Raw genomic sequence first — 27,629 nt, forward strand, 5'->3', positions numbered from 1 at the left:
GTTAATTTTGGCCATTCTAACTGGTGTAAGGTGGTATCTCAATGTGGTTTTAATTTGAATCTCCCTGATGGCTAGTGATGATGAACATTTTTTCAGGTGTCAAAAATGTAATAGTTTTTTTAAAAATTGAGATCTTCATGATAATGATTCTTTTAGAAAATTGGCAGAAATTCGTGAGGCAGAAAGGTCACAGTTACTTGTAAACTGTTGGTTTTCCTGATTTCACTGATTTAGCTTATTCGCTTGGTAATGTATAGTTAAAGCTTCCTATTTTCCTGAACTATGGTGTAGCCAAGGATTTCAGTTCTTATGGAAACTTCCATAAGATGGGCTTTATGTGGTCTTTGTGTTGTTCCATTGCCCTGTTGAATAAAAGAAGGCTTTAAATGGGGGCATTTAAAAATCTGAATCCTAATAAATGTAGAGAGAAAGAGTTAGAAAATCACTCTTTTGCAATCACTGTTGGAAGAATTGATTTGGGGATGCCTGGGTGTCTCAGAGGGTTAAGCAGCTGCCTTCGGCTCAGGTCATGATCCCAGGGTCCTGGGATCGAGTTCCGCATCGGGCTCCTTGCTTGGCAGGGAGCCTTCTTCTCTCGCTGCCTCTGCCTGCCTCTCTGCCTGCTTGTGTGTACTCTCTCTCTCTCTGGCAAATGAATAAAATCTTTAAAAAAAAAAGAAAGAAAGAATTGATTTGGGCAAAAATTATCCATGGGTGTTTTGGAGAATAGAATATATACACGGTCCTAAAGCACGTTCCTGCAAATTGTTTGTTAATTATAAAGAGGAAGCAAATATGCCTGCAGTAGAGAATTCTAGGTAGACACTGGAGCCTGGCAGTATGAGCAGTGAAAGAATTCACCTGAAGCAGAACAAAGGAGATGGAGGTTTATTGGATACACGGCAAGGGGGCAGCAGGCAGGAGAGCAGAGGAGAGACTGTCTGCCAGGAGGCAGTGGTGAAGGGCTGTAGTTAAGGAGGGGGAAGGTGAGGAGTTATGGGAACATACGGAATTTTCCTTTTTTGGTACCTGTGCTTTCTTGTAAATAGCCCATTGGTCAGCGAGGGTCTATGGTTATTTCCGGGTGGGTCGCCCAATGATCCTGTTTGCATTCAGCCTGGTGGTCGCTTGTGGGCCCCTCTAACCTTACCCAGCTTCCCCTTGCTCAAGCCTGCTGCCATCAAGCAACCTCTACAGACACCGCAGTAACCAAATAATCTAAGTTCATCTCAGCAATAATGAGATCAGTGAACACCACGCACCTCCTGATGCGACGCACTTGAGAGAGACTCAGCACTTGTCCCTACCAAAATATATAACCTGAATCTCATCAGGAGGAAGTAGCAGACAGATCCAAATGGAGGGCTATTTGAAATAACTAGCCTGTGCTCTTCAAAAATTTCAGGGTCGTTAAAGAGAAAGGGAGGCTAAGGAATTGTTCTAGAATAAAGGAGACTGAAGACATGACGTTATTATGCGTGGAGAGAGTGCGAGAGGGAGAGAGTAGGAGAATGTATAGGAGACAAAATATGAACGACTACTATTCTCCCCTTTCCCCAGATGCTTGAAAATGTTTCCGAGTAAAAAGGTAAGACTGTCCCCATCCTGTACAACCTGAGTTCTGTTTTCCAAGCCTTTGGGAGTGCCATTTCTTAGCTCTTCCTTGCTTTTGCCTTCTCCCACCCTCCCCATCCATCGCAGACTCTGTGTACTCAACCTGGGACCATCTTGAGCAGCTTCACTGTGCCCATGAACAACCACAAATGCGCTGGTGTCCCTGACCACCTAAGCCCCAGCATCTACTTATTCACTCTCCTTGAGCTACTCGCTCCCATTTCCTGGCCCCTGTGGCCATTCGGATCAGCTCGGCCTCTGCGGTCTTTAGGATTATCCCACTTTCTGATCTCTTGATCTTCATTGAAACCTCTGGACTTAGTCCCTTCCCATGTGTATCTGTCTCCCAGCCCCCTCTTGTCTTCACTTTCTCCTTCATCCACCCCCCCCCACCACCCGCCGCCCGGTCTTCTGTGGGCTATCAGTCGAGCCAGTTAAGAGATCATACACAGTAATCATACTTTAGGCAATTTAAAAGGTAAGTGATGGGGGAAGTGTTTAATGTTCCCAGGCCACTTGCTAGCACACTTTGCTACAATTCCTTGATGGGAAAAGCCAAGGATATTAGCGACTTGACTTGGATTTTTCAACAGGGATGACTCAGATTTTTTTTTTTTTTTGAGTAGCCTTTAGAATTTGTCCTCTTTGTCCAGAAGCTTCTGATTTGAGTGTTCACAGGTACATGTCCTATTTTGTCCTTGCATGCTTACTTTCAGCTTTGCTCTGTGCAATAATAGGTAGGCTGCAGCTGTGGCCTTAAAAAACATAGAAAGATAAATTAGAACATTGTATAACTGGAGAGAATCTTAGAGATCACATAATTTCAAGTTTTCATTTTTTGCATGAGATGCTGAGGACCAGAGAGGTTAGACAACCTGGCCAAGTTTACATGGTTGTCAACTGGTTGAGTCAGAACTAAAATGGAAGTCTCCAGATTACAAATTCAAAGTTTATTTTTATTATCCCATGTGGATGGGTTGCTGGGTGGGTGTGTACATGTATAAATAAGAAGTCAAAGAAATGTCCTCTAATTCTTGCCCCTCTTTGACTGGAGCACCAGAGGTTTCCAAGAGTGACTGAACTAAGATCTCTTGTCATTTAGGGAAAGTGATAGTTTTAAGAGGCCTGTCAGTGTTTGGAGACTGGGCCTCATGCTTGCCTTCTATTTCCCTCATGTTTAAGGAAAATGCTTTGCAGGGGCCCCAGGATAGCTCAGTCGCTTAAGCGTCCGACTCTTGGTTTAGGCTCAGGTCATGATCTCAGAGTGGTGAGATCGACCTCCACATTGGACTCCATGTGCAACACTACCGGGGTCCAGCCTCGGCAGGTCCAGGTGTCCCCGAAGGAGGGGCAGTGTCCGCGAGAGGAATGAGAGAGCCACACAGCGAGTTCTGGTCAGTAGTCAGGCATCTCCCTCTTTATTCTGATTTTAGAGCTTCTTATATAGGCCGTTTACTTGGGGTGGGGGTTACATTCGTGCAAAGGACATCAAAGGACTCAAGCACTCATCAGATAATTTCTCTGTGTTCAGCTCATGTTATTCTAGTTAAGCTATAATGGGTACAGACTGGCACCAGGGATGGGGGACAGGGTCTTGCTTCTTGAGTAATCATGTCCCTCAGAAAGCCATGGGAGGTAGCACAAATATGTGCTTTTTGGTAACTTATTCTGGGGCCTGCAGGAAAACAGGATATAGGTTAATGGAAAACGAGACGCTATCTGGAGGAACTAAGTAGGAGAGAAGTAGGAACGAGAAGGCGTTTCCTTTGCAGGAGGCAGGGTGTATTTTAATGGCTCGGCTTGTGAGAGCCTTGGACAGACATCAGCCTAGGGAGGAAACCGTCTATCACTGGACGCATCTGAAGTTCTCCATAGTCCTAGGTACAGAATAATTTACCTCCTTGAAGTTGCTCTGGCCCACAAGCCTGAGAGATGTTTGTGGCAGATTAGCAAGGAGCTCTTTATTTGAGAGATATACGGGGATCAGAGGAAAAGGCGAGACTTACCAGACCATGCTTACCTGCGGAGCTATCTGGCCCTTGGCAGCCTTTGGGGCGGGGGGGGGGGGGTACCCCGCCCTCAGCAGGATTAGGCTTGCATCAGTTCAAACCTTAACCTAGTGGGGCAATGCCCTTGACCAGGCTTCATGGCTCCTAAACACAATACGGAGTCTGCTTGAGATTCTCTCCCTTTTCTTTGGCCCTTCCCCCTGCTCTCTTTCTCTCTCTCTCTCAAATAAATAAGTAAAATCTTAAAGAAAAAGAAAAATGCTTTCCAGGGACCAGAATGCTGTGTCGCACCCTTGCTGTGCAGCGATGCCACAGTTTGTGGATGGGCGAGCCTGCTGGGTTCTTGTCTTACTTGCTGCCCAAGAAGCAGGCTTTGTGACCGTCTCATGTCCACCAGGCATGTGCTTTGAGCTGTTTCTCCAGTGAAGCTGGAAGTCTCCCTGTGGCAGTCACACACTCTAGCAGATGGCAGATACAGAATAGCTGTGAACAAAAATAGCAAGGAAAACTGTGGTCCCAGAGCCGAGCCAGACTATTCTCATCGCGCTTTGAAGAGCTGAGATAATGGTTGTTTTCTCCTCTTGTTTAAAGCCTTTTGCTACTAGACGGTTCATACTCTTTCCAGTTCGTTTGAATTCATTTTAATGAGGTTCTATCACACTTGTGCCTCTCTTTCTTCCTGACTGGATGTCAGGCCCCTTAAAGTTCCGTGAAATATTTGCTCATCCTGATGCCTCCTCAGGAGGCCTCTGCCAGCAGAATTTTAAAAGCAGAGAGTCTTTAAATGCCTTATCGTTCTGAATATAAGCTTCTTGTTTAAAGAACTGTCACATAACCTCCTATTTAAAAAACAAACCAAACCTAAGACTCCACCTGTCAGCACGAAGAGAAACACAAGACAGAAAGTCTTAACCAGAGAGCAATTTCATTCATTCGACAAATACTTATTGAGCATCTGCTATGTTCTAGGGACTGTTCCAGACTCGGGGGATATAGTGGCTAACCCAACGGACTACAATCCCAGCCCTTACAGAGATTATGTCCTAGTGGAAGGAGTCAGATAATGACAAATGAGTAAAACATATGCTATACCAGATAGTCTTAAGTGCTGTGGTGAGGAAATGAGATAGGCAGTAGGGGCCATGGGGCCATTTTGAAAAGGATGGTCAGGAAAGGCCTTGCTGACAAGGTGGGGTTTGAGCCAAGACCATGATCTCCATGGTAGTGAGCCCTATGGATCCCGGTTGGCATGATTCTTCTCGCTCTTCACTCTTGGGCTCTGAGATGGTGTGTGTTTGTCCACAGTAGTTTGTGAAATTTTTAATAAACTGTTATGTATAATTAGGAATCAGGGGGGTGTCACTAGAAGTTAGTTGGGAGAAAAACAATTATGACCTGTTATTCCCCCCTTACTTTTTAAAAAACAGCAACTACTATTTATTGAGTGTTTCCTATGTGCCAGGCAATGTGCTAAGCATTTTATATTAATCAATCAATCAATTAATTTATTATGAATACGCATATCAACATACTACTAATACATTATTGTGCATTGCTCATACGTCATTATTATAACAGTCCTGGAAGGTATTTGTTCGTTTGTTCAACAAATATCCATTGGCAGGCCTTACCCGGGGTCCTGGGGATATGGCAGCCAACAAAAGAAAGTCCCTACTCTCATGTATCTTAGCTAATAGGAAGTGATAGACAATAAACATACGACTACATAGAATGTCAGACGGTAAAACATGCTATGGAGAACAAAGGAACAAGTGAAAAGCATAGGGAATGGGACGTAGGGAAGTTGGAGGAGGGAGGACACACTACTGTGTGGCACACTGTCTCATTTTTAGGGCTGATTCCAAACGCCACACTGGGTCATACAGTATAATGGTTATAAGCCCAGTTTCTGGAATTACAGAGATCTGGATTTGACTCTAGATTTTCCCAGTGACAAGTGACGTGACCTTCAAACAAGTTATCTCTGAGCCTCAGTCTCCTTATCTGTAAAATAAGGATAATGACGCTTCCTAGGATTGTTGGGAGGATTACATCAAATGACATGATCCACATAAAGCACCAAGCACAGTGCCTGGCACAAAGCAGATGCTCTGAATTTATTATTTGCCTTCTTCATTGACCTCCTACATGGATATTTAATTTCATGTAAAATACCACAATGATGACTGCCACCATAGAAAAGCCATTAAAAAACAACCCCCCCCCCCCCCCCGCCCAGAAAAAACCACCCCAGCTTGGCAATAGAGAATCCACCTGTGCTGGGTACAGGAAATTGGCCAGGTAACTTGTTAAACCTATGCTATTGCTTCCTTCTAGAAACAAAAATAGAAGGCCCTTGGGACACATATGGCAATAGCTTTTATTTTTGTTTCTGTTTTTGTTTTTTTTCTGCATGGAATTAATGTGACAGGGAAGACAAGCCCTGTTATGGGATGAAGCAGCAGGACCAGAAGTGGATCTAAGCTGTCCAGCAAGTTCAGAACTGGACGACACAGCTCTTCAACTCTGCAGGCGGGGTTGGGGGTTACGGAGCCAGCAACCGCTTGGGTAGGGTCTGTCCCGTGGCTCTACCCTTTGCTGTTTTGCAGGTTTCTGCACCAGAGGAGAGGCCTCAGGTGGCTAGAATGGCCCTGCTGTGTATGTCTTGCAGAGGGGAGGGTGCGTCTTCAGAACCAGACGAGGCTTTAGAGGTCGGAGGTTGGTACCCTCAGCCGTGCCCTACTGGTCTCCTTCTCTGTGCCCGAGAGGGAGCTGGGGCAGCTGCGGACCAAAGGAGCCATAGCAGGGTGTGGATCCAAGTCCATTTTGTCAGCTGCTACCTGAGAGCTCGAAATCCCCATGTGGGACTCTCATAAGGGCCTGAGCTGGAGCGTCCAGGAAGTTGGACGCTTGAGGCCTAACCTGAGATGGGCCCCTCCTGCAGGGTGTGGTCAGGAGGCAGAAACCACAGAGGGATGTGACTAGAGAAGGGAAGAGGAAGAGCCCGTAATTGGGTAATTGGGTATCAGATTGTTCCCAGGCAACAGAAAGGTCTCTGAAGGAGCGCTAAGGCAGATGGAGGTAGGAATTACAAAAATCTAGAAGCTTGGAGGAGGCTTCCTGCAGAACTGAAACTCAGACCTCTGACCATAAGGCTGCCCAGCTGGTGCTGGCGTCTCTGAAGGGCAGCCCCAAGGCTGCTCGTGCGTGTGCGGCATCCCTGCAGTTGGGATCCGGTTGTTGCTACGAGCCAAGACTGGTGCGGGGGACCAGGGGTGGGGGTTGCTGGGGCAGCTTAGGCGACACCAAGAGGAACGGGAGGCAGACAGGAAGGAGGGTGTCTCTCTTCCCTCCTTCAGCAGCACCATCTCCCTCTACTGCCACCCCCCTTGGCAGAGCCAAGCGGAGAGCACCCCCTGATCAGAAATGTGGCCTGCAGAGCCCCGGTCTCAGCATCGGGGAAGTGGGGGGTGACGGCTGACACGTGATGGCTTAGTAAGTGGCATTCATGGCGCCATAAGCTCTAGTAGAGGAAGGCAAGCAGCAACGGGCATGGTGGCTTTCTGAGCTGGAAGCGGGGGGCTCAGCTTCCTGCCTTTGGAGCAGAAGAGGAAATGTAGGAGCCAGGGAACTGAGCATGGCCATCTGCCTTCCACACCTACTAGTGGAACACAGCCCCGGAAAGCACTGTGGGCTTACCTGGTAGGATCGCAACTCCTCCCCACGGGAGTGGGGTGAGATCCCGGCAAGGGACTGGACTGAAGCCAGGCCAAGAGAGGACAGGGGGCTTCCATCACGCACCTGCCCGCGTGGGGGAGGAGTAGAAGTGGTAATGTATGTATCGTGTGTATCTTAGTGCCAGGCGCATAGAGGCATTCCATAAAGGCTGGCTCTTACTATTCAAAGAAAGGAGAGGCACACAGAGATTAGGGAAAGATGTAACCGGCTATGGTGGAGAGAGCCCAGAGTAGGGACTCAGAAGACCCGAATCCACACTAGGATTGGAGCAAGACACTTGCCTCTCTGAACCTCAAGTTTCCTTGTGTGTAACATAGAGATGATACTCGTAGGGGCTAAATCTCTCCTAGCAGCCCCTTGGCATGTGGTAGCTATTTCATTCCATTATTAATGATAGAAATAGTGCATAGTAAGCCTGATTATTTCTTATCGGCGGTGCCGACCCTGAGTAGAAGTGCCTCACTATGCAGATGAAGAAACAGATGCAGCAGAAGGTCGGTAGCTCTGCAGAGGTTAAGTGAGACGTGGCTTCCATTTGGTGCTGCGCATTTGTGCTTCTGGGCTAAGTGATCTTACACTACACTACACTATACTACACTACACTACACTAAGTAGTGTCTCAGCTTCTTGGTGTGGTGAAGACTGTGGAAATGAACCCATGGCCTGGCCCTCAGGAAGTGCTCAGTAAATAGCCCTGGGACAGTTCCTTTGTGCTTGAGGAACAGAGAGAACCCCTGAGGTGAGGGTTCCTGGTCGTGACAGCGGCTGTCCCATAGAACAGACCTTGCGGGTGAGCCCAGGCTCTCCGTAATGATATGGGGTGAAGACTTGAGATTTTGAACCTTCCAGTCATTTGCTTGGCGATATCGAACAAGTGACTCTTATTTCTTCTTTCTGTGGTGTTCCCCTATAAAGATCATGATACTTGACCTTATTGTGTCTACTTCCTGGCATCTTCTGGAAGATGAATAACGAAATGAGTGTCTCTGGAACCAGAGAGTCTTGGAGAAACTCATCAATAAAAACCCTCAGATGAGTAGTATATCTCACGTACCACAGTAGTATTAAGCCAAGGATACTGGGACTGGAGGCTAGAATTCTGCTTTTAGAATTCAAATTGTTCTTGTTATAGTCAACTCTTAATTTCTATGTGCTAACTGGGAAAAATTATAGCATGAATAAAAGAAGCCAGCTGGTGTTGATTGCTCTTCGCTCTAAAACTTGTGGAAGGCATAAGAGACTATATTTTAAATCTCATTATCTCTCACCTGATCGCTTTCTTCAAAGCCATGAAGCTCCAGGATGATTCAAAGGCTCAGAGCCCCAGAAGAGAGTCAGCGTGCTGAATAATCCACAAACAAGACAACACTTATCACTATAGTCGCCATTAGCTTAGCCATTTATTAACCGGGCGTGGGGATGAACTCTTCTCCTGTAGTAGCTCATTTCATCCTTACTGTAAGGGCTCTGAAGGAGCGAGGAGTCTTCATCTATCCATCTGTCTTTTCTTATTTGAATCTCAGGTACAGAAGCTGGAGTGAATCATACTTCTCCAATTCATTGTACATTGTCATTGCCGGTCTGTGAGAGACCCTTTCTTATGTTGGCTAATTAATTTGCTTGTTCCTTTTTACCCACGTGCACTATATTCATTCACCACTCCCCCCATAAATAACCGATCTATCTGTTTAATGTCTTTTCCTTTGTATATATTCTTAGGAAATCTATATTTTGGCTTTGTGTATGTGTGTTTTAAGTTTATATAGAATGACATCATGTTACATTTCACTGTCCCTAACTAAAACTATTCTCACTGAAGCACTATATATATATTTTTTAAGATTTTATTTATTTATTTGACAGGCAGAGATCACAAGTAGGCAGAGAGGCAGGCAGAGAGAGAGGGGAAGCAGGCTCCCCGCCAAGCAGAGAGCCCGATGTGGGGCTCGATCCCAGGACCCTGGGACCATGACCTGAGCCGAAGGCAGAGGCTTTAACCCACTGAGCCACCCAGGCGCCCCTGAAGCACTGTATTTTTAAGCCCCATCCATGTTGCTATGGGTTTCTTTAATCTATTGCTTCCAGTTGTGGCCTAGTAGGTCATGGTGCGCGCCCACCATGATTACACATTCTGTTTTCCAGCCATGGCAAGCCAGGCTGCATTGGGGTCAGACTCCCTACTGCCACAAGCAAAGGAACTTTGTGTCCCCATACGCCTCCCTTATGGGCTGTGTGAGGATTGCTTTGGGGTATATAGTGAAGAATGGAATTGCTCCTTCATAGGACATGGAATGTGAATATGCCTGAGTAGGGCCAGGGGTAGGTGCTGTTATTTTCCCCATTTTACAGGTGAGGACACTGAGGCTTTGAGAGTTTTGGTAACTTACCAGAGTCACACAGACAGTAATTAGCATGGCTGGGATTCATATTGAGAACTTCTTGCCCCCAAAACTCTACTGTTCTTTTTTCCCCCCTAAGAGAGAATATGTGCAAGCAGAAGGGCGTGGGGGCCGGGGTTGCACAGAGGGTGGGAGAATCCCAGGCCAACTCTCTACTGAGCACAGAGCCTGACTCAGGGCTTGATCCCACGACCCTGAGATCATGACCTGAGCCAAAATCAAGAGTCGGACCCTCAACCGACTGAACCACACAGGTGCCCCCCAGAAACTCTACTCTTATCGGCTATGCCATCATTATTCTCCGAGTATTCGGGACTTGAGGACATTTTACAAAAACATAAAGGTAAATCCCATTGTAGTGTGTATGTCCTTAGAACCTAGGAATCCAGGTGGGCTGATTTTTTTCTGAAGCCTCTACTTCCCTGTCCCATAGCTGCATAGTAACTGGTTTCCTCTGGTTTTCACATTCCGTGGGGCTGCAGCACTAAAAGCCGCGTTGGTCATCCAGAACTGGTACCGCGGTTACAGTGCTCGGTTGAAGGCCAGACAACGCTATGCCCTCACCATCTTCCAGTCCATCGAATATGCTGATGAACAAGGCCAATTGCAGGTCTGTTTTGCCCGCTCATCTCTTCTTCCGGTAAAATGCTTCTCTTCACCCCTCACAAGTGAGAAAAGGAAAGTCTGGGTCCATTTTAAGCTGAGGAACCTTGGTGAAAACTTTAGTAGAGGGTGACATTGTCTCGGAAGTGGCTGAGGAGAGAGAGTAGGATTTGGGAAGAGGATGGTATTTTTCATTTCTGAAGTTTACATTTTGAAGGGGGCTGCCAGATGTCTCGTTAACTAATAAAAAATGGTCTTATTCTGTTCTTGGGCACCTGTCCCAGGAGGAAGTAAAGTTGTTTTTTTATGAAGGGAAAAATATCTGAAGGAGTTAAAATATGAAAGCATTTCCTGAGAGCAAACCGGTGAGAGTTCTAGAAGAAAATATAGATGGGTGAGGAAGGCCTTTTTCAAGCTTGCAAAAATGGTGTAATAAATCGAGCTTTAATGCTTCCTAGTGGAAAAGAAGTCCCTTTTAGCCATTAAGGGGTGGGAGGCTATGTGACATCCTGTGCCTCTGGGGAGGTGCTGCCCACCAGCTGAGGGAGGAAGCAAGGGAGGAGGGAGGCAGGCAGAGGCTGGGAGAGGGCGCCAACAGTATTTACCACAGTGGCTATTTGGGGATCATTCACTGACTAATGTATTTTTATTTTGTCCAGCTATCCAACTTCTTTTCCTTCATGTTGGAAAACTACACACAAATACATGAAAAAGACCCAGGTAAGTAAAACGCTTAGTCTTTTGAAAAGCAGTCATTAAATATTGAATTATCCTCATCAAGGGATGTGAAGTCTGAAGATGGGAGGACACTGAGAAATTAAAAAGATGCCCACCTGTCTTGTCTTCGTGACACCAAACGTGAAATCAGTTCAGGTGGCTTTTTTCTCTGATTGTTATTTATTAAATTTGACTAATTTCATCACTTTCACAAAGCTGAATTAGATTTCATTCAATGTTAATTTGTTGAACACCTCTGAACCACAACCTGTTGATGTACCATAGCAGCTTTAGTAAAGAGGATCGTGTTTTTTTCCCCAGAATTTTCATACCGAGAGATCAAAATATCTTGAGTATCTCGTGAAACAAATCTGGGGGGACATGGTAGATTGAACACGGCCCTCTGTTTTCGGCAGAGCTAGCTGTCTCTCTGTCTATCATTTATTCCATCATTCTGAAATGACTAAGTAAATCATCTCACAGACAGACAATGTAGGCATGGTTCAAAATGATTTTGAAATTATAGTTATTCCCAAAGACGTTTCTCCTGCAAAATCAAGATGACTGTTGTTATCTTCAAGGTAGATGCTAGGCTTAAAAACTTATTTTTCTTAAATTTGGGCCAACCATTTTTTGTTCTAATTGAAAGTATATGGCACCTAAGAACTCCTTTGAAATCATCCAGCGAGCGCCCTTCACAGTGGCAAAGGAATGGTGTTTTAATGGCATGCTTGGAGCTGAGCGCATATGTATGAAACTAATTAAAGCATTTAATGATCTGTAGAAGCTTTCTAAATGGTAGACTAGCCAAACCTGAGGAGTGGGGAGTGGGAGGAAGTGGGGATTTTGCCATTTTCTTTCTTTTAGATAATTGCAATTTGAAAATAGTTGTTTGTGCTTCGTGTTCTTTGGCAAAATAGTTCTGAGAGGAAATATAATGATGATGAAATGAAGCAGCACTCTTTTTGCTAATGACCTAATATTTCGATCTGGGCTGTGTGCATCAGAATCACTTATGGAGATTCATAGTCCACAGATGGCTGGGTTCCAGCCCAGAGACATTTACTCAGGCTCTGTATTTTAAAGAATCTGCATGTCAAAAAATTCCGTAGGTGATTTAAAAATATTAAAAAATTTTATCCAAGAAGGGGACGGTGATTTAATCTTCTTATGTAAACTTTTCTTCAAGTATAACATACATCAAAGCACACAAATTGTAAGTACAGGACTCAATAATTTTCTTGAAGTAAGCATGCCCTTGTAACCCACACCCAAAAGGCGAAAGAAAATGTTACAAATTTACCAAAACATATCCATTTTATTGTTTATGGACATTTGGACTGTTTTTAGTTTGTGTAATTTGAATGGTACTGTTATGCACCTTCTTGTACATGTCCTTTTTGGTGAACATATATATCTTTTTTTGCTATATTCTCATTTCCGGTTATCTATTGCTGCATGGCAAATCACCCCCAAATTCAGTGGCTTAAAAACAGCCATTTTATTGCTCGTGGTTCTGTGGATTGGGCATTTGAACTGGTCTCAGTGGGGATGGCTTGTCTTAGTTCCATTTGGTGTCAGTTGGGCTCACTCAACCTGGCTGGGCTGGGTAGGGAGGCCTAGATGCTTCTACTTACCTGTCTGGGACTGGTGTTGGCTATGAACTTGGATATCTCAGTTCTCCTCATGTAGCCTCTCTGTCCAGCAGGATATCCCAGACTTCTTTACATGGTAGCTGGATCCCAAGAGAACAAAGGCAGAAGCTACAAGGCCTCTTAGGGCCTATTCTCTGGAACTCACATAAAATTGGTTCTGCCATATTTTTTGGGTCAAAGCAAGTTACAAGGGCACCACAGATTCACAAGGATTAGGAAAACTCCATCTCTTGTGTTGTATTGTAAAGGGACGTGGATACAAAGGGACTTGATTCCCTAGGGTCGTTATTACAAAGATTATAATAAAGATGTACCACGATCCCGGAGTGGAAGTTTGGGGACAAGGCATGCGCATGTTCAGCTTCATTAGATACTGACAAACCTTCTTACAAAATTGTTGTACCAAGTTATACTCCCACTGGTGGGTGAGAGTTCCAGTGTTCTCTATCCTCTTCAACACTTAGAGCTGTCAACCCTTTTCATTTTAGCCGTTCTGCCCGGTGTGTAGTAGTATCCCATTTCTGCTTGAGTTTGTTTTTCCCTGGTGAGCGCTGAAGTTGGTCACCTTTTTGTTTGTGCGGTGGCCCTGTGAACATCCTGTTTGGTGAAGGGCCTATTCAGGTCTCCTGCCATCTTCTTACTTGGTTAGCTGCTCTCTTCTTACCAATTTTTAAGAGTGCTCTAAGTATTCTACATATGAGAATATGAGTTTTTGTTAGATAAACATATTGCAAATATCTTCTCTTAGTCTTTGGCTTTTACCTCCCTGATCTTTAAATGCTGTCTTTTGTTGATAACAGACATTCTTGATTTTAATGTAGTATAATTTTTTTCCTTTTATAGTTAGTACTTTCTGCATCTTGTTTGAGAAATCCTTGCCTGATAGGATGTGTGTATATGTGTGTGTGTGTGTGTGTGTGTGTGTGCGCGTGCGCCCAAAAATAAATACAGGAGAAACCTATAGGATAACCAGAAACTAATGACCTTGTTTACCTACAGGGGATGTGTGGATAGGTGGGAAGAGGGGACAAAGAAAGAATGGGAGAATGGAGTTGGGCAGAGGGCTGGGGGTGGATAACACTCCTCTGAATGTACCTTTTTGTTTTGACTTTTAGAACCATGATAATGTTTCACATCCATTAAAAAAATTATTACAAACAGGAAAAGAATGTGCGTGTATATTTCCGAAATAGAATACATACAGTGACAAATGAATTTAACTGTATTACAAATAACAGAATCATCTGATGGGTTTCAGGAAGAAACAAACTAACCTAAGTAACATTGGAAAATAGGGCTCTGCCTATAATGAGCCTTGATGATGCTTCATTTATATTTTATCCTGTGTGGGGTTTGTTTGAGCTTCTGTGGTATCTAGGTTAATATTTTCCATCAGGTATAGGAAGTTTTTACCCATTAACTATTTAAAATATCTTTCAAGTCTAAATATCTTTTTCTTTGTGAATCCCTGCTTTTAGACTTAGAAGGCTTTGAAATATTTAAAATGTGGATCGCTGTGCCTGGATTTCTAGGTTTTTTTATGGTTTGACTTTTAAAAATTTCAACACTTCATAAATTTGGGATTTTTTATATTAAACCAAAAAAGGAAGTCTTGATGCCTCGTCATTAAAAGCAATTAAAGAACACAGCTAAAAAGAAAATGTCCAAGTAGTTAACCAGTTTTTCCCACCATGTTTATGTATTGTGGGATTATGTATTTATTATGAAAAGATAATGTATCTTTTCACATGGTTTGTAGTGTCTCCTTTATTATGTATTCATTTAAAAATATGTATTAGGGCGTATTTCTAGGCTTTTATTCTCTTACATATCTATTATAGAGTCCTAGAATCTTACTGATTTGATTGTTGTGTGTAACATAAAAATTAATTTATAGGTTACTTCTGTAGGTGGATTTTGTTTCATATTTTTTTCCAGCTTTACTGAAATATAGTTGACATATAACATTGTTGAAGTTCAAGGTATACAGTGCGGTGATTTCATATATGTATATATTAGGAAATGGTTACCACAACAAGGTTGGTTAATACAACCATCATCTCGTAGTTACAAGTCCTTTAGGTGTGGTGAGCACTTTAAAATTGTACTCTCTTAGCAACTTTGGAGCCTACAATTAGAGTAGTGTTGACTAGGGTCACCGCGCTGTACATTGCCTTAGGTCGCTTTCTGACGGCCTTCCTTGGTGGGAAGGTTCCACACAACCATCACCCAGTTTGGCAGAAGCGCCAGGACCCCTAAACATGGTATATTTTGGGACCAGAAGGTCACTTAACATTTCTAGATTTCAGAGCTGGACTCATGGTTTTAACTCTGAGGCACAGGGTTAGTCCAGACATCCTGAGTTCCATAAGAGGGAGAGGACCTGGCAACCATTAATTTCTGTGCACTACTACTCTGTTGCTGAAACCAGTTCACAGGACTTGATGGGGAGATTCCACACATCCATCCCATAAGATAGAAAGCCAAACCTACTGTACATGGTTAAACAGAGGCTGGTGGAAGTGGGGAGTGGGATGGAGTGGGTGCAACTGTTGTTTTGACAATTCTTTCTGCTTCATATATCAGCCAAAATGTCCTATAAGACCCAGGTATTTTATATTTTTTGTGCCTATCATCAGTAGATTATTTTCGCCTTGATATCTCTCCAGTGATTATTGGTAGTATTTAACAAGCCTTTGATTTATATCTATTTGTATTGTGCTACTATTGAACAATAGCGTGAATGAACTTATTATTATTGCTAATATTTTTTAAATGTTTGCCATGTGCCATGTCTTTTAAGTGCTTTAAATATTTCATTTAGTCTTCATGACAAACCACTGATATTAGTATTGTTATCATCCCCTTTTATTGGATGAGAATATGGAAACTTAGAAGGTGACCTCCCAGGGTTATTCACCTCAGCAATAGTAAAGCTGTGATTCAAACCTCTGTAGTATTGAATTTTCCTATCAGTTCTGGGAGTTTCTCCACCAGTTTTCTTGCATGTGGATATTTAATCACACTGGCCACAAGTAACTTTATTTTTGCATCTTTCTACCCAGTCATCACTGCCCTTATTTCAGCTCTGTGTTTTGTGGCGTTGGCTAGAAATGGCAGAGCAATGGGAAAATGAAGCAGTGAAACTAGGCATCCTGTCTTGTTAATGCTCTTAATGGAAAAACCATTCTTGTTGATTTAAATTTTTAGAATTCTGTTACGGAGGTAAGCTTTCATTCCTGGTTTTCTGAGTTTTTCAATAATCAGGAACACGTGTTGAATTTTATGAAATGCCATCTTGCCATTTATTGAGTTTGTTCTGTGGATCCTCCTAGTTTTAATCCAGATTCATAACTGAGAAATGAAATAACTATAAAATGCAGTTCAGTTGGTGTTTTTCTTTTCCCAGCCATATCTGAGCTTGTTTTCAAAATGACACGTGGGCGGTAGAGGCAGAAAGTATGTGTGTATGTGTGTGTGTTTTAATTATGGGTTTTAACATTTTCCCTGTCCAGAGTTTGTACTGGGTAAAAGAAAAGATTATATGGGGGTAGTTTTGAGATATTTTCTTTAAAACAACTTGTAAAGATATCATTTGGTTATAATTCAAGATTTCATTATATTTAATTAGTTTAGATTCATGATGACAGAATTATAAGTGAAACAGGTAAAGACTCATTCCAATTATACATTGCACAAATCTTTACATATTGCTGGCATTCATTAAATTATTCTTACTAGTTATAATAGTTGAGTTGCAACCCACAGTACTTGCATTCGACTTGGTACAGCTTTTGATTGTTTTCATACATGACTCACATTAGCTACCCATATTAGGAAAAGAATCTATGTTATTTTTTTTTAATGTGGCTAAAAGTCAGCAGAAGGATTATGATTTTGATGTTTACTGATATTTCATATTGAGTACTTCTGCCTAAGAAATGGCTTAGGGAAATGGTGCTTTTTCATATATTTATCATGGAACTTACAAGAAATGAAGGTCAACATATGTATGGAAAGAAGAGCCAGACTAAGCTTTTTTGTGTTTGTTTTACAGAAGAAAAACACTATTTTAATTTTGTTCTTAAAAAAACAAGACTGCATTTTAATGACTGGAACTGATGGAATTGACTTGAGGTATGAGCTGATGAGAAAGGGAGAGCGGACAGAGCATGGGTGAAGGCAGTGATCAGGAAAAGAAAATCATGTCATGCTTGTACAACCTCACACAGTCGGGATTACTCAACAAGTCAATTATAAGATGATACAGTGAGACCAGTGGGGTTGCTTTTGTCTTTCTTTGTTGTTATTGTTTTTTTCCCAAGAGGAGCCCAATATTTGAGTGTGTACAGCCAGGAAGATGTATCTCGAAGAATGGAATGGTATGATTATTAAGATAGTTCCGTAGAATATTCAGGCTTTACTGCTTGCACAATGGAATCTGAGATAAAATTTACCAAGCTGCTCTGTATGTCTAGTTTTCAAACATAAAATAGAATAATTAAGTGATTCTCAAATCTCAAACCAAATCCAAATGGGAAAAATACACTGTGCTGGACCACACTGAAGACAAACCTTATTATTCCTAAATTTAACTTCTTATCAAACATCATCAACCACCGCCACAGAAGTGTTAGGGTGGGCCCACAATAATTTAGAAAGCATTTTAAATTACTAAATATTATGACTTATTTTAGAAAGGTTTTTTTTTTTTTTTAAGTTTAGCCCTTAACTGTAATCTCTCAGCATAACTGGATCCTGAAAAAAAAAAGTATTCTCTCTACATCTGCTAACATCACACTTTCCAAACATGTCTACTCTAAATCTTCAAAAAGATAGAAACTGCTTGCAGAAAACTTCTGATTCCCATTGGCTTGATAGCAGTTCAGTGTTAATGAGTTGAAGAATACATCACCATCGTCTGTATCTGTTATCTGTTCATGAAATAATACCGCGTATTAAGCAACCACAATAGCTCAATGGCACGTAATAAACATTTCTTTTTGTCCACAAGTCTACAGGTTGTCAGAGTGCCCCTGCTGACCTTGGCAGGCTCGATCTGGCAGTTTGTCTCAGCGCTTGGCGAGAGTTTGGTCATGTATTTGGAGGTCTGCTGGCTAATGGCTTATCCAGAATGGCCTTGGCTGGGGTGACTCAGTTTGGTTCCCCGTAGTCTTGGAGCTTTCATTAGGTTAGCCTGGGCTTTGTGGTAGTAGCATGGATTCAAAAGAGAGAGCATGGAAGCATACAAGGCTTTCTGAGGTCTTGACTTGGCAATGGTTCGTAACACTTCTACCACATTCTTTAGACCAACACAGGTCATGAACCCCACAACCCAGATCTGAAGCCTGGGGACATCGATTTTTTTTTAAGATTATTTATTTATTTGACAGAGAGAGAGAGATGACAAGTAGGCAGAGAGGCGGGCAGGGGGAGAGGGGGAAGCAGGCTCCCCGCTGAGCAGAAAGCCCGATGCGGGGCTCGATCCCAGGACCCTGAGATCATGACCTGAGCGGAAAGCAGAGGCCTTAACCCACTGAGCCACCCAGGCGCCCCAGGGAAATAGGTTCTTGATGAGAGTAGCTGCAAATCCCATTAAAAAGATCCAGGCTAGAAGTTGGGATAGACAATCAAGGTCACTTTTGCAATCAGTCTACCACATCCCCTTTCATCTTTTTCCAACCAAATTAGCCAGATTTCTGTTCTTGGGTTGACTGTCTTATAGGCAGCCTAGTAAGAAAGGGATCCTGGATCTCAGCACCCACTGAAATGGGCAATGCAGGCGACCTGTTACATACAAATGTCTCTCTCAGAGAGAGGCCCTATGGGTATTTCTGCCTGTGGTTCATCATCTAACTTTATCTGCTTTGTTATCAAGAACAAAAAGGAAATCATGTCAGAAAATCTGTTTTTATGTGAAGAGAGAAATCTATTACAGCTAAGTAAAATTTGAAGTGTTTAACAGGAAAAAACTGAATGTTGCAGTTTGATTTTCTGTAGATCTTGAATAGCACAGATGTTTGAATCCAATGCCATACATTGTTATGTTTTCAGCCTGATTTGTAAAAATCTGAGCTCTAAGCGTAGACAAAAAATGTAGAGGTAGAGTTTCAGACCATCAGAGTACCTTGATTGCCCAGTTTTCCCTGTGTTTCTCCTTCTCCTCTCCACCAATGAGCTCACTGCTTTGGTACAATGTCCACTTGGGAAGGGATGAGGGTGATTCCTGTGAATGTACCTAATGATCTGAGAACAAATCCTTCTTCATGATTGTATGTGGAATAGCTTGGTATTCATAACATGTAGCACCCATGCCTTATGTGGGCTCGATAGTCAAAAAGTTATTTATTGAATTTAAGTACGGGAATGTTGATCCCCCCCCCCTTTCTGTCTTTTGTTTTCCAGAATTACTTGCTCGACTTTTTGGTGGAACCCTCCAGGACTCCAAGGACAGGCAGGAGTATGTCTCCTTCGTAGAGGTCCCAGACTCCTATAATGGTCCTCGGCTGCAATTTCCTCTCACTTTTACTGACATTGATTTACTTGTTGAGGCCTTCAAGCAACAACAGGCAAGTGGATACAGATACTGCCCTGATTCTTATACAGAGCATGTGCTCAGTGACTATCTGGTGAATGAATGAATGAAAATACTATAGCTGAAATGCATTCCCTTGGGGGAAAAGTTTCATAGTAAGTGAGAGCTACCCTCTGCTTTGCTTAACCTATTAAATAGAAGTCTCCTCGGATGCACAGAAACTTCCTGTCTATCTATAGGCTTACAGCATTTCCTTTTTCTTTTTCTGAGATGTAATTCACATCTCATAAAATTCATCATTTTCAAGTGAGTGATTTAAGGGTAGGGGGATGGGTGAAATGGGTGAAAGAGAGTGGGAGATCCAGGCTTCCAGTTACAGAACGAGTAAGTCATCAGGATAAAAGCTACAGCGTAGGGAATATAGCCGATAGTACTATAATAGAGTTCTATGGTGACAGATGGGAGCTGGACTTGCGTGAACATAGCATAACGTATAGAGTTGTTCAATCACTGTGTTGGACCCCTCAAACTAATGCAACACTGTGTGTCAACAATTCTCTGATGAAAAATAAATAAATAAGAATGTGTACAATTCAGTGGTTTTTAGTACATTCACTAAATTGTGCAACCATCACCAGTATCTAATTCCGAAAACACTTTCACCATCCCAGAAAGAAATTCCATACTCATTACCATTCCCTCCTCCCTCACCCCTGGCAACTATGATTCTACTTTGTTTCTATGGATTTGTCTGTTTTGGACATTTCAAACAAATGGAATTATATAATATGTAGCCTCTTGTGTCTGGCTTTTTCAATTAGCATAATGTTTTTAGGGTACATTCATGCCATAGCATGTTTCATTGTTGCTTTATTGCTCTGTCTGACTAATATTCTGTTATATGGATATACCACATTTTGTTTATTTGTCAGTAGATGGACATTTGGATTTTTTTTCTATCTTTTGGGTATCATGAACAATGGTTTTATGAACATTCACTTACAGGTTTTTGTATGAATGTGTCCTCAGTTCTCTTGAGTATATACACCTAGGAATGAAACTGCTGGGTCGTATTGTAACTCTGTTTAACTTTTTGAGGAAGGGCTAAACTGTTTTCCACAGTGGTGTGCCGCTTTACCTTCCACTGGCAATGCATGAGGGTTCTAATTTTATCACATTTTTTTGCCAACACTTCTTGGTTGCTTTTGTTTATTCTTTTTAATTGTGTTTTTATTATAGCTGTCCTAGTTGCATGTGAACTGATACCTCATATTGGTTTTGACTTGCATTTCTCTAATGACTGAAGATGTTGAACAGCTTTCCATGTTTACTAGGCATTTATACACATTCTTTGGAGAAATGTCTATTCAGATGCTTTGCCCATTTTGAAATCAGGTTATTTGTTTTTATATTATTGAGTTCTTTATATATTCTTGATTCAAATCTCTTACCAGATATTTGATTTTTTTAAAAATATTTATTTATTTATTTGAGAGAGAGAGGATGTGGGGGGGAGAGGGACAGAGGGAGAGGGTGAGAGAGAGAGACAGAATCTCAAGCAGACCCACAGCTGAGCAAAGAGCCCAATGTGGGGTTCCATCCCACAACCCTGAGATCATGATCTGAGCTGAAACCAAGAGTTGGATGCTTAATCAACTGAGTCACCCAGGCACCCCTCAGATATATGATCTGAAATCTTTTTCATTCTGTAGGTCATTTTGTCACTTTCTTGATAACATCCTTTGAGTAACAAAATTTCTAATTTTGATGAAGTTCAATGTATCTATTTTTTCCTTTGGTTGCTTATGCTTTTGTGTTATATATAAGAATCCATTGCCAAATCCAAGGTCATGAAGATTTACCCCTTATGTTTCCTTTTAAGAATTTTATAGTTTTAGCTCTTACATTTATTTCCATGAACTATTTTCAGTTATTTTCTGTATATGGTATGAGGTAGGGGTCTAAATTTATTCTTTGCATGTGGATATGCAGTTGTTCTAGTACCTTCTGTTGAAGAGTTCATTCTTACCCCATTGAATGGTCTTGATACCCTTGTTGAAAACTAATAAATCACAGATGTATTGATTTATGTCTGGACTCCCAATTCTATTCATTTGTGTATGTGTTTCTCCTTATGCTAATACCACATTGTCTTAATTACTATAGCTTTATAGTTAAGTTTTGAAATCAGGAAGTATGAATCCTTCAATTAAGTTCTTCTTTTTGAATACTGTTTTGGCATTTGGGTTCCCTTTCCATGAATTTCAGGATTGACATCTCCATTTCTGTTAAAAAAACAAAAAAACAACAAAAAACAACAACAACAAAAAAAAACTTTTGTTAGGGATTGCATTGAATCTGTAGATCACTTTGGACAGTATTACCATCTTGACAATATTGTTTTCCAATTCATAAACACAGGATGACTTTCCATTTATTTATGTCGTCTTTGATTTCTTTTAGCAATGTTTTCTAATTTTCAGTGCACAATTCCTTTACTATTTTAAATTATTCCTTGGTATTTTATCCTCTTGATTACTATTGTAAATGGGATTGCTTTCTTAATTCCCTTCTGAATTATTTAGTGTTGGTGTATAAAAGGACACTAGATTTTTGTGGGCTGAGTTTTTACTCTGCCACTTTGCTTTGCTAAGTTCATTTATTAGCTCTAGTAGTAGTGTGTGTGTATATTTTGAGACGATCTATATACAGGATCATGTCATCTGGGAATAGAGATAGTTTTATTTTTTCCTTTTTGACTTAGATGACTTTTATTTCTTTTTCTTGCCTAGTTGCTCTGGCTAGAACTTCCACTACAATGTTGAATAGCAGTAGTGAGGGCAAGCATGCTTATCTTGTTCTTTATCTTAGTGGGAAAGCTTTCAATCTTTCACCATTGAGTTTGACATTAGTTGTGGGTTTTTCATAAATGCCGTTCATCATGTTGAGGAAGTCTTCTCCCATTCTTAATTTTCTGAGTGGCTTTGTCATGTAAAGGTGTTAGATGTTGTCAAATACTTTTTCTCCACCAATTGAGATGATCCTGTGTTTTTTTCCTTCATTCTATTAATGTATATATTACACTGATTAATTTTTTGTGTGTGTTGAACCATCTTGTATTCCTGCAATAAATTCCACTGGGTCATGGTCTATGCTTCTTTTAAAATTTTATTGGATTTTGTTTGCTGGTATTTTGTTGAAGTTGTTTTTTTTTTTTTTTTTTTCATTTTATTCGTAAGGGATATTGATATATATGTTCTTGTGGTGTCTTTGTCTGACTTTGGTATTAGAGTAATATTGGCCTTATAAAATGAGTTAGGAATTGTTTCCTCCTCTTCAATTTTTTTGGAAGAGTTTAAGAAGGATTGGTGTTAATTCTTTAAATGTTCAGTAGAGTTCACCAGTGAAGCTCCCTGTCTTGGACTTTTTCTTGTTAGGAGGTTTTTGACTATTGATTCAATCTCTACTTGTCCTAGATCTGTTCAGATTTTATATTTCATCTTGAATCAGTTTTGGGAATTTGTATGTTTCCAGGAATTTGTCCATTTCATCTAAGTTATCTAATTTGTTAGTGTGTAATTAGTCATAGAATTCTCTTAAAATTCTTTTTATTTCTTTAAGGTTGGTGGTAATGTCCCCACTTTTAGTTCTGATTATAGTTATTTACATTCTTTCTTTGTTATATATTAATATTACATATTCATATGTGGTTATATTAATTTTATATGCTTGCAAACACATAGAATATGTCTCAGAAAGATAATGAAGGCATTCTTAACAGTGATTGTTTCTCGGGACAGGGACTGAGGTCTGGGGAAGAAAGAAAATTGCTTTTCAGTTATACTCCTTTTTACTATTTAACTTTTTATTTCAACTTAAAAAATGAGATTTTTCTTCATTTAAAAACTCGTTATTTGATACGGAGAAATATCCTTTAAAAGTAGTATATTCCTCCCTCGTTGCCTTTAAAAGAATATGAATATTTTATTTCAGTTGCTATTTACTCTGACCAGCTCTATAAATGTAGAAACCAACTTAACTTTTTTGAGTATTTAATATTGCAACTGTAGGGGCGCCTGGGTGGCTCAGTGGGTTAAAGCCTCTGCCTTCGGTTCGGGTCATGATTCCAGGATCCTGGAATCAAGCCCCGCGTCGGGCTCTCTGCTCGGCAAGGGGCCTGCTTCCCTTCCTCTCTCTCTGCCTGCCTCTCTGCCTGCTTATGATCTCTGTCTGTTGAATAAATAAATAAAATCTTAAAAAAATAAAATAAAATATTGCAACTGTAAACACAATTATAATGTTATTGAAAGACAGCATTGTAAGCAAATACTGACATTAGCCACATCATTTTAGCCTATTAATAAAGGAACCGGGGCACCCCGCTGGCTCAGTCCGTGGAGCGTGCAACTCTTGATCTCGGGATTGTGAGTTTGAGCCCCATGCTGGATGTAGAGATTACTTAAAAAAATAATAATAATAAAGTGAAAGAAAAGGAAAGAAAAAGGACTGAGAAAAACCATTTTATTTATTTTTTTTTGAAAAACCATTTTAATAATAGGAATTTTTTGTTGTAATATATTCTCAGTGATTTTTTTTTTTTAACTTACAAAACAAAACTGCCCTTTCAGACACCAGTTACTCTAATTAGTGCTACAAATGGACCAGAAAATCTGCAGTAGCAAGTTCAGGTAACACTGAAGCCAGTCTTGGGAATCAGTAGACTAAATGTGCAAAGTGAAATAAGTCATTGTATTAAGGTATTTTACCTGTTCCTTTAAAATGGGGCTAAAGGAAAGTTCACATTCAAGATTTGACTCAAGTTGTGGATTGAATGGATTTAAAATGCTTTTGTAGGAAAATCTTTAGCAGTTCATTAGGTCTTGGGGAGTCAGGAAATATGGGTCTCTCCACTCATCGACATCCATCTTTCCTCCTAATTCTCACATTGCTTTCAAATCCTGATTCCTGTCCTTCAAGTATACTTTTTTTTTTTTTAAAGATCTATTTATTTATTTGACAGGCAGAGATCACAAGTAGGCAGAGAGGCAGGCAGAGAGAGAGGAAGGGAAGCAGGCTCCCTCCTGAGCAGAGAGCCAGACTCGGGGCTCATGACCTGAGCTGAAGGCAGAGGCTTTAACCCACTGAGCCACCCAGGCGCCCCTTTAACAAGTATACTTAATCAGGGGCACCTAGGTGGCTCAGTCAGTTAAGTGCCTTACTCTTGATTTCTGCTCAGGTCATGATCTTGGTGTCATGGGATTGAGTCCTACATTGGGCTCCCTGCTGGGTATGGAGCCTGCTTAAAGATTCTCTCTCTCCCACCAGAGAGGGAGACAAACCGTAAGAGACTCTTTTTTTTTTTTTTTTTGACAGACAGAGATCACAGGCAGGCAGAGAGGCAGGCAGAGAGAGGAAGGGAAGCAGGCTCCCTGCTGAGCAGAGAGCCCGACGTGGGGCTCGATCCCAGGACCCTGGGATCATGACCTGAGCCGAAGGCAGAGGCTTTAATCCACTGAGCCACCCAGGCGCCCCCCCGTAAGAGACTCTTAATCTCAGGAAACAAACTGAAGGTTGCTGGAGGAGAGGCGGGTAGAAGGGTGCGGGGACTGGGTGATAGACATTGGGGAAGGTATGTGCTATGGGGAGTGCTGTGAATTGTGTAAGACGGATGAATCACAGATCTGTACCCTTGAAACAAATAATACATTATATGTTAATTAAAAAAGCTTCTCTCTCTCCCTTTCCCTCTGCCCCTCCCCCTGCTCTCTCTCTCTCAAAAAAAAAAAATGTAGATTTAATCGTGAAAATTCTCTAAACTTAAATCATGTTTTTGGGGTCTGGGATAGGAAATAGTTTTGTCATTTTAATAGCTATGCAAATAAAAATTTTAAGATACCATGAGACCAGATTTTTCCGAAGGAGAAAAGGATTCCATCTGTTCTGAAACCCATACCCAAAGCAGTATCTGAACAGTATGTAGAAATGATCCTTCTCAGCCTTTAATAATCTAAACCAGTGGTGTCCAATAGAAATAAAATCTATTATATTATATTTATATAATTTATATAATTATTATATATATTATTATATATCATATATAAATTATTTATATAATTTATATGTGGGAGTAAAGGTTACTAAAATAAGTAAACTTTAAAAAATGTTAAAAAAGGAAAATAACTTTAATACTTTATTTAATCCAACAGATGAAATTATTATCATTTTGACATGTAGTCCACGTTAAAGTTTTTAATGAGACTTTTTACTTTTTTATTTTTTCACACACCGAGTCTTTGAAAACGAGTATGTATTTGGCTCTCATGGCACATCTTGATTTCGGCTAGCCCCTTTCAAGTCATGGGAACAGTCCTGACCCATGAAGTGGTGTTAGCATCTGTTACATCTGCATTGGCTCTGTTTCTTTGGGAATTATGTATTTGGCATATCTTATACTTTTTAAAAAAGAGAGACTAACACACTGGATTTAAAACAAACAAACAAAAGCCCAGCAGAGAAAGCGGAGTAAATCTGTCCAAATGAAGATGTCGTCATCACTGTAACTGGAGGAGGGCAACGGAATAGTCATAATAGGAGGTGATGCAAATGGTTTATTTGGGTTTGGAATAGGTTGTATATTTAGACTAGTATATAAATGCACTTGCTGTTCTGTATACGCTCACGTCTGTACATCCAGCATTGAGCCACCTGGGATTCTTGGCTCAGGGGTTCCTTGGGGCTGCTCGGGCTGCCTTGGGAGATCTGTGAAGCCAGCGCCACCACCTGGTTGCCACTCCATGTGGCAGGATGTCCCCAACAAATGCAAAGGAGCCCCGCTTCCACAGTCGCTCTCTCCCTCTCTCTTTCTCCTGTCCTTCCTTCTCTTCTATGGATTTATTTTTGTCTGCCTGTTTCCCTGGAGCAAGGCAGTCTCCTTTTCTTCCCTGTCATGTCTCCTGGGCTCTAAGGACCCAGAACCATCGAGACGTTCTGTGAATGGGCGATGTCAGTTAAGAACAGGAAAGTATAAATGCCCTAGGAACCATTCATTCATTCCGTTTACAGATCTCTAGTGACGGCTTCCTGTATGCCAGGCACAGTGCTAGAATAATCTATCTGAGACTCATTTAGAGATTATCCTGTAATACAGCTTCCTGAAATGGGCTCGTATGCCCCCCTCTTACAGCTTTCTACCCTGTCCTGCCTTTCTTACTAGTTCACTGTATGCATTTCCTCCGCCCCGCCCACAGATTCTTCACGCGCATTATGTCCTAGAGGTGCTCTTTGAAACAAAGAGAGTCCTGAAGCAAATGCCGAACTTCACTCAAGTCAAAACTTCTCCCACCAAAGAGATAACAATCTGTGGTAAGTTTTGGAGTGGAGCTGCCGAATTAATATTTAGGAACGTCTTGGTTCTACCTCATTTACTTAGCTTGAAAACTGTGTAAATTGGACTGTATTAAGGGAGAAGTGTTAATATAGAGCGATCTATCATGATAATACTGTTCCCCATCTTGTCTTTGTTTTGCATACCAGCTGGCAGGAATTAATTATGTGAGAAATTAAAGAACTCATAGCTTTTTATAAAGGCAGGCAGCATTTTAATATGGAAAACCACCCATGGGTGGCATAAGCGTTCTCTGCCCTCCGTCTAGCTCTCATTATCTTCGTTCCGTGTTCCTTTTCCTAGGTGGGCCTCATGCATGCCACTGATGCTGGCCGGCGAAAAGCCCAAGGCTGGGTGGAGATTAAATTCTTCTCTGCCCTTGGCTGCCGTTTTAGATTTTTCCAACTGGTCGCTGCAGCTTTTAGAAGAGTGGGAATGTCCCAGAAATCTGTTCCTTGTTCTTCTAAATAACAAGAGTTGAGATTTTGTTATCATATAGGCCAGCCTGGCAGGATATTGCTTCCAGAAACAGTACACAGTGAAATTCAACACAGTTGGTGTTCAGCAGGCTTGCAACTGTCTGAGAATGGGGTGCGTGGAAGGAATAGCGATTCCCTTAACTTCTAATTAGGCCCTTAGGTTACAAAACAGTAATTGTGATTTTCCAAATCAATTTTAGCCTGTGTTTCTTTTCCGCTGGCAGGTAGAAGTGGGTTTGACAATCTAGTCAAACCGTTTGCCTCGCTAACGCCTCGTAGCGGTGGTAGGGACTCGACGCATTGGTACCGGGTACGGGGCACATGCCCAGACTCCGGCTTCTGACTCACCTTCACGAGTTCGATTCCAACCGAATGGGCCGCCGCACCTCTGCCTGACAGATGATGCATCTCAGCGGGGGGGGGGGGGGGGGGGGGGGTGTTTCCCCGGGCGGGGGCGGGCGTTTTTCCTAGGTCCTGGCAGGGCGGGGGGGGGGGG

General features: G+C 41.6%; 1 protein-coding gene across 1 annotated transcript in view; it reads left to right on the forward strand.

Annotated features, from left to right (window-relative positions):
• Positions 1–27,629, forward strand: part of LOC111150527 (protein phosphatase with EF-hand domain 1) — a 98,066-nt gene that overhangs the window by 11,697 nt on the left and 58,740 nt on the right. Inside the window, exons 2-5 of the mRNA XM_022508019.1 lie at positions 10,243–10,370; positions 11,023–11,083; positions 19,141–19,304; positions 26,518–26,632. Coding sequence (XP_022363727.1) covers positions 10,243–10,370; positions 11,023–11,083; positions 19,141–19,304; positions 26,518–26,632 — 468 coding nt within the window. The remainder of the gene's footprint in view (positions 1–10,242; positions 10,371–11,022; positions 11,084–19,140; positions 19,305–26,517; positions 26,633–27,629) is intronic.

This window comes from Enhydra lutris, unplaced genomic scaffold, assembly GCF_002288905.1.
Source record: "Enhydra lutris kenyoni isolate GAN:26980312 unplaced genomic scaffold, ASM228890v2 scaffoldscaffold23, whole genome shotgun sequence".
Classification (NCBI taxonomy): Eukaryota; Metazoa; Chordata; class Mammalia; order Carnivora; family Mustelidae; genus Enhydra; species Enhydra lutris.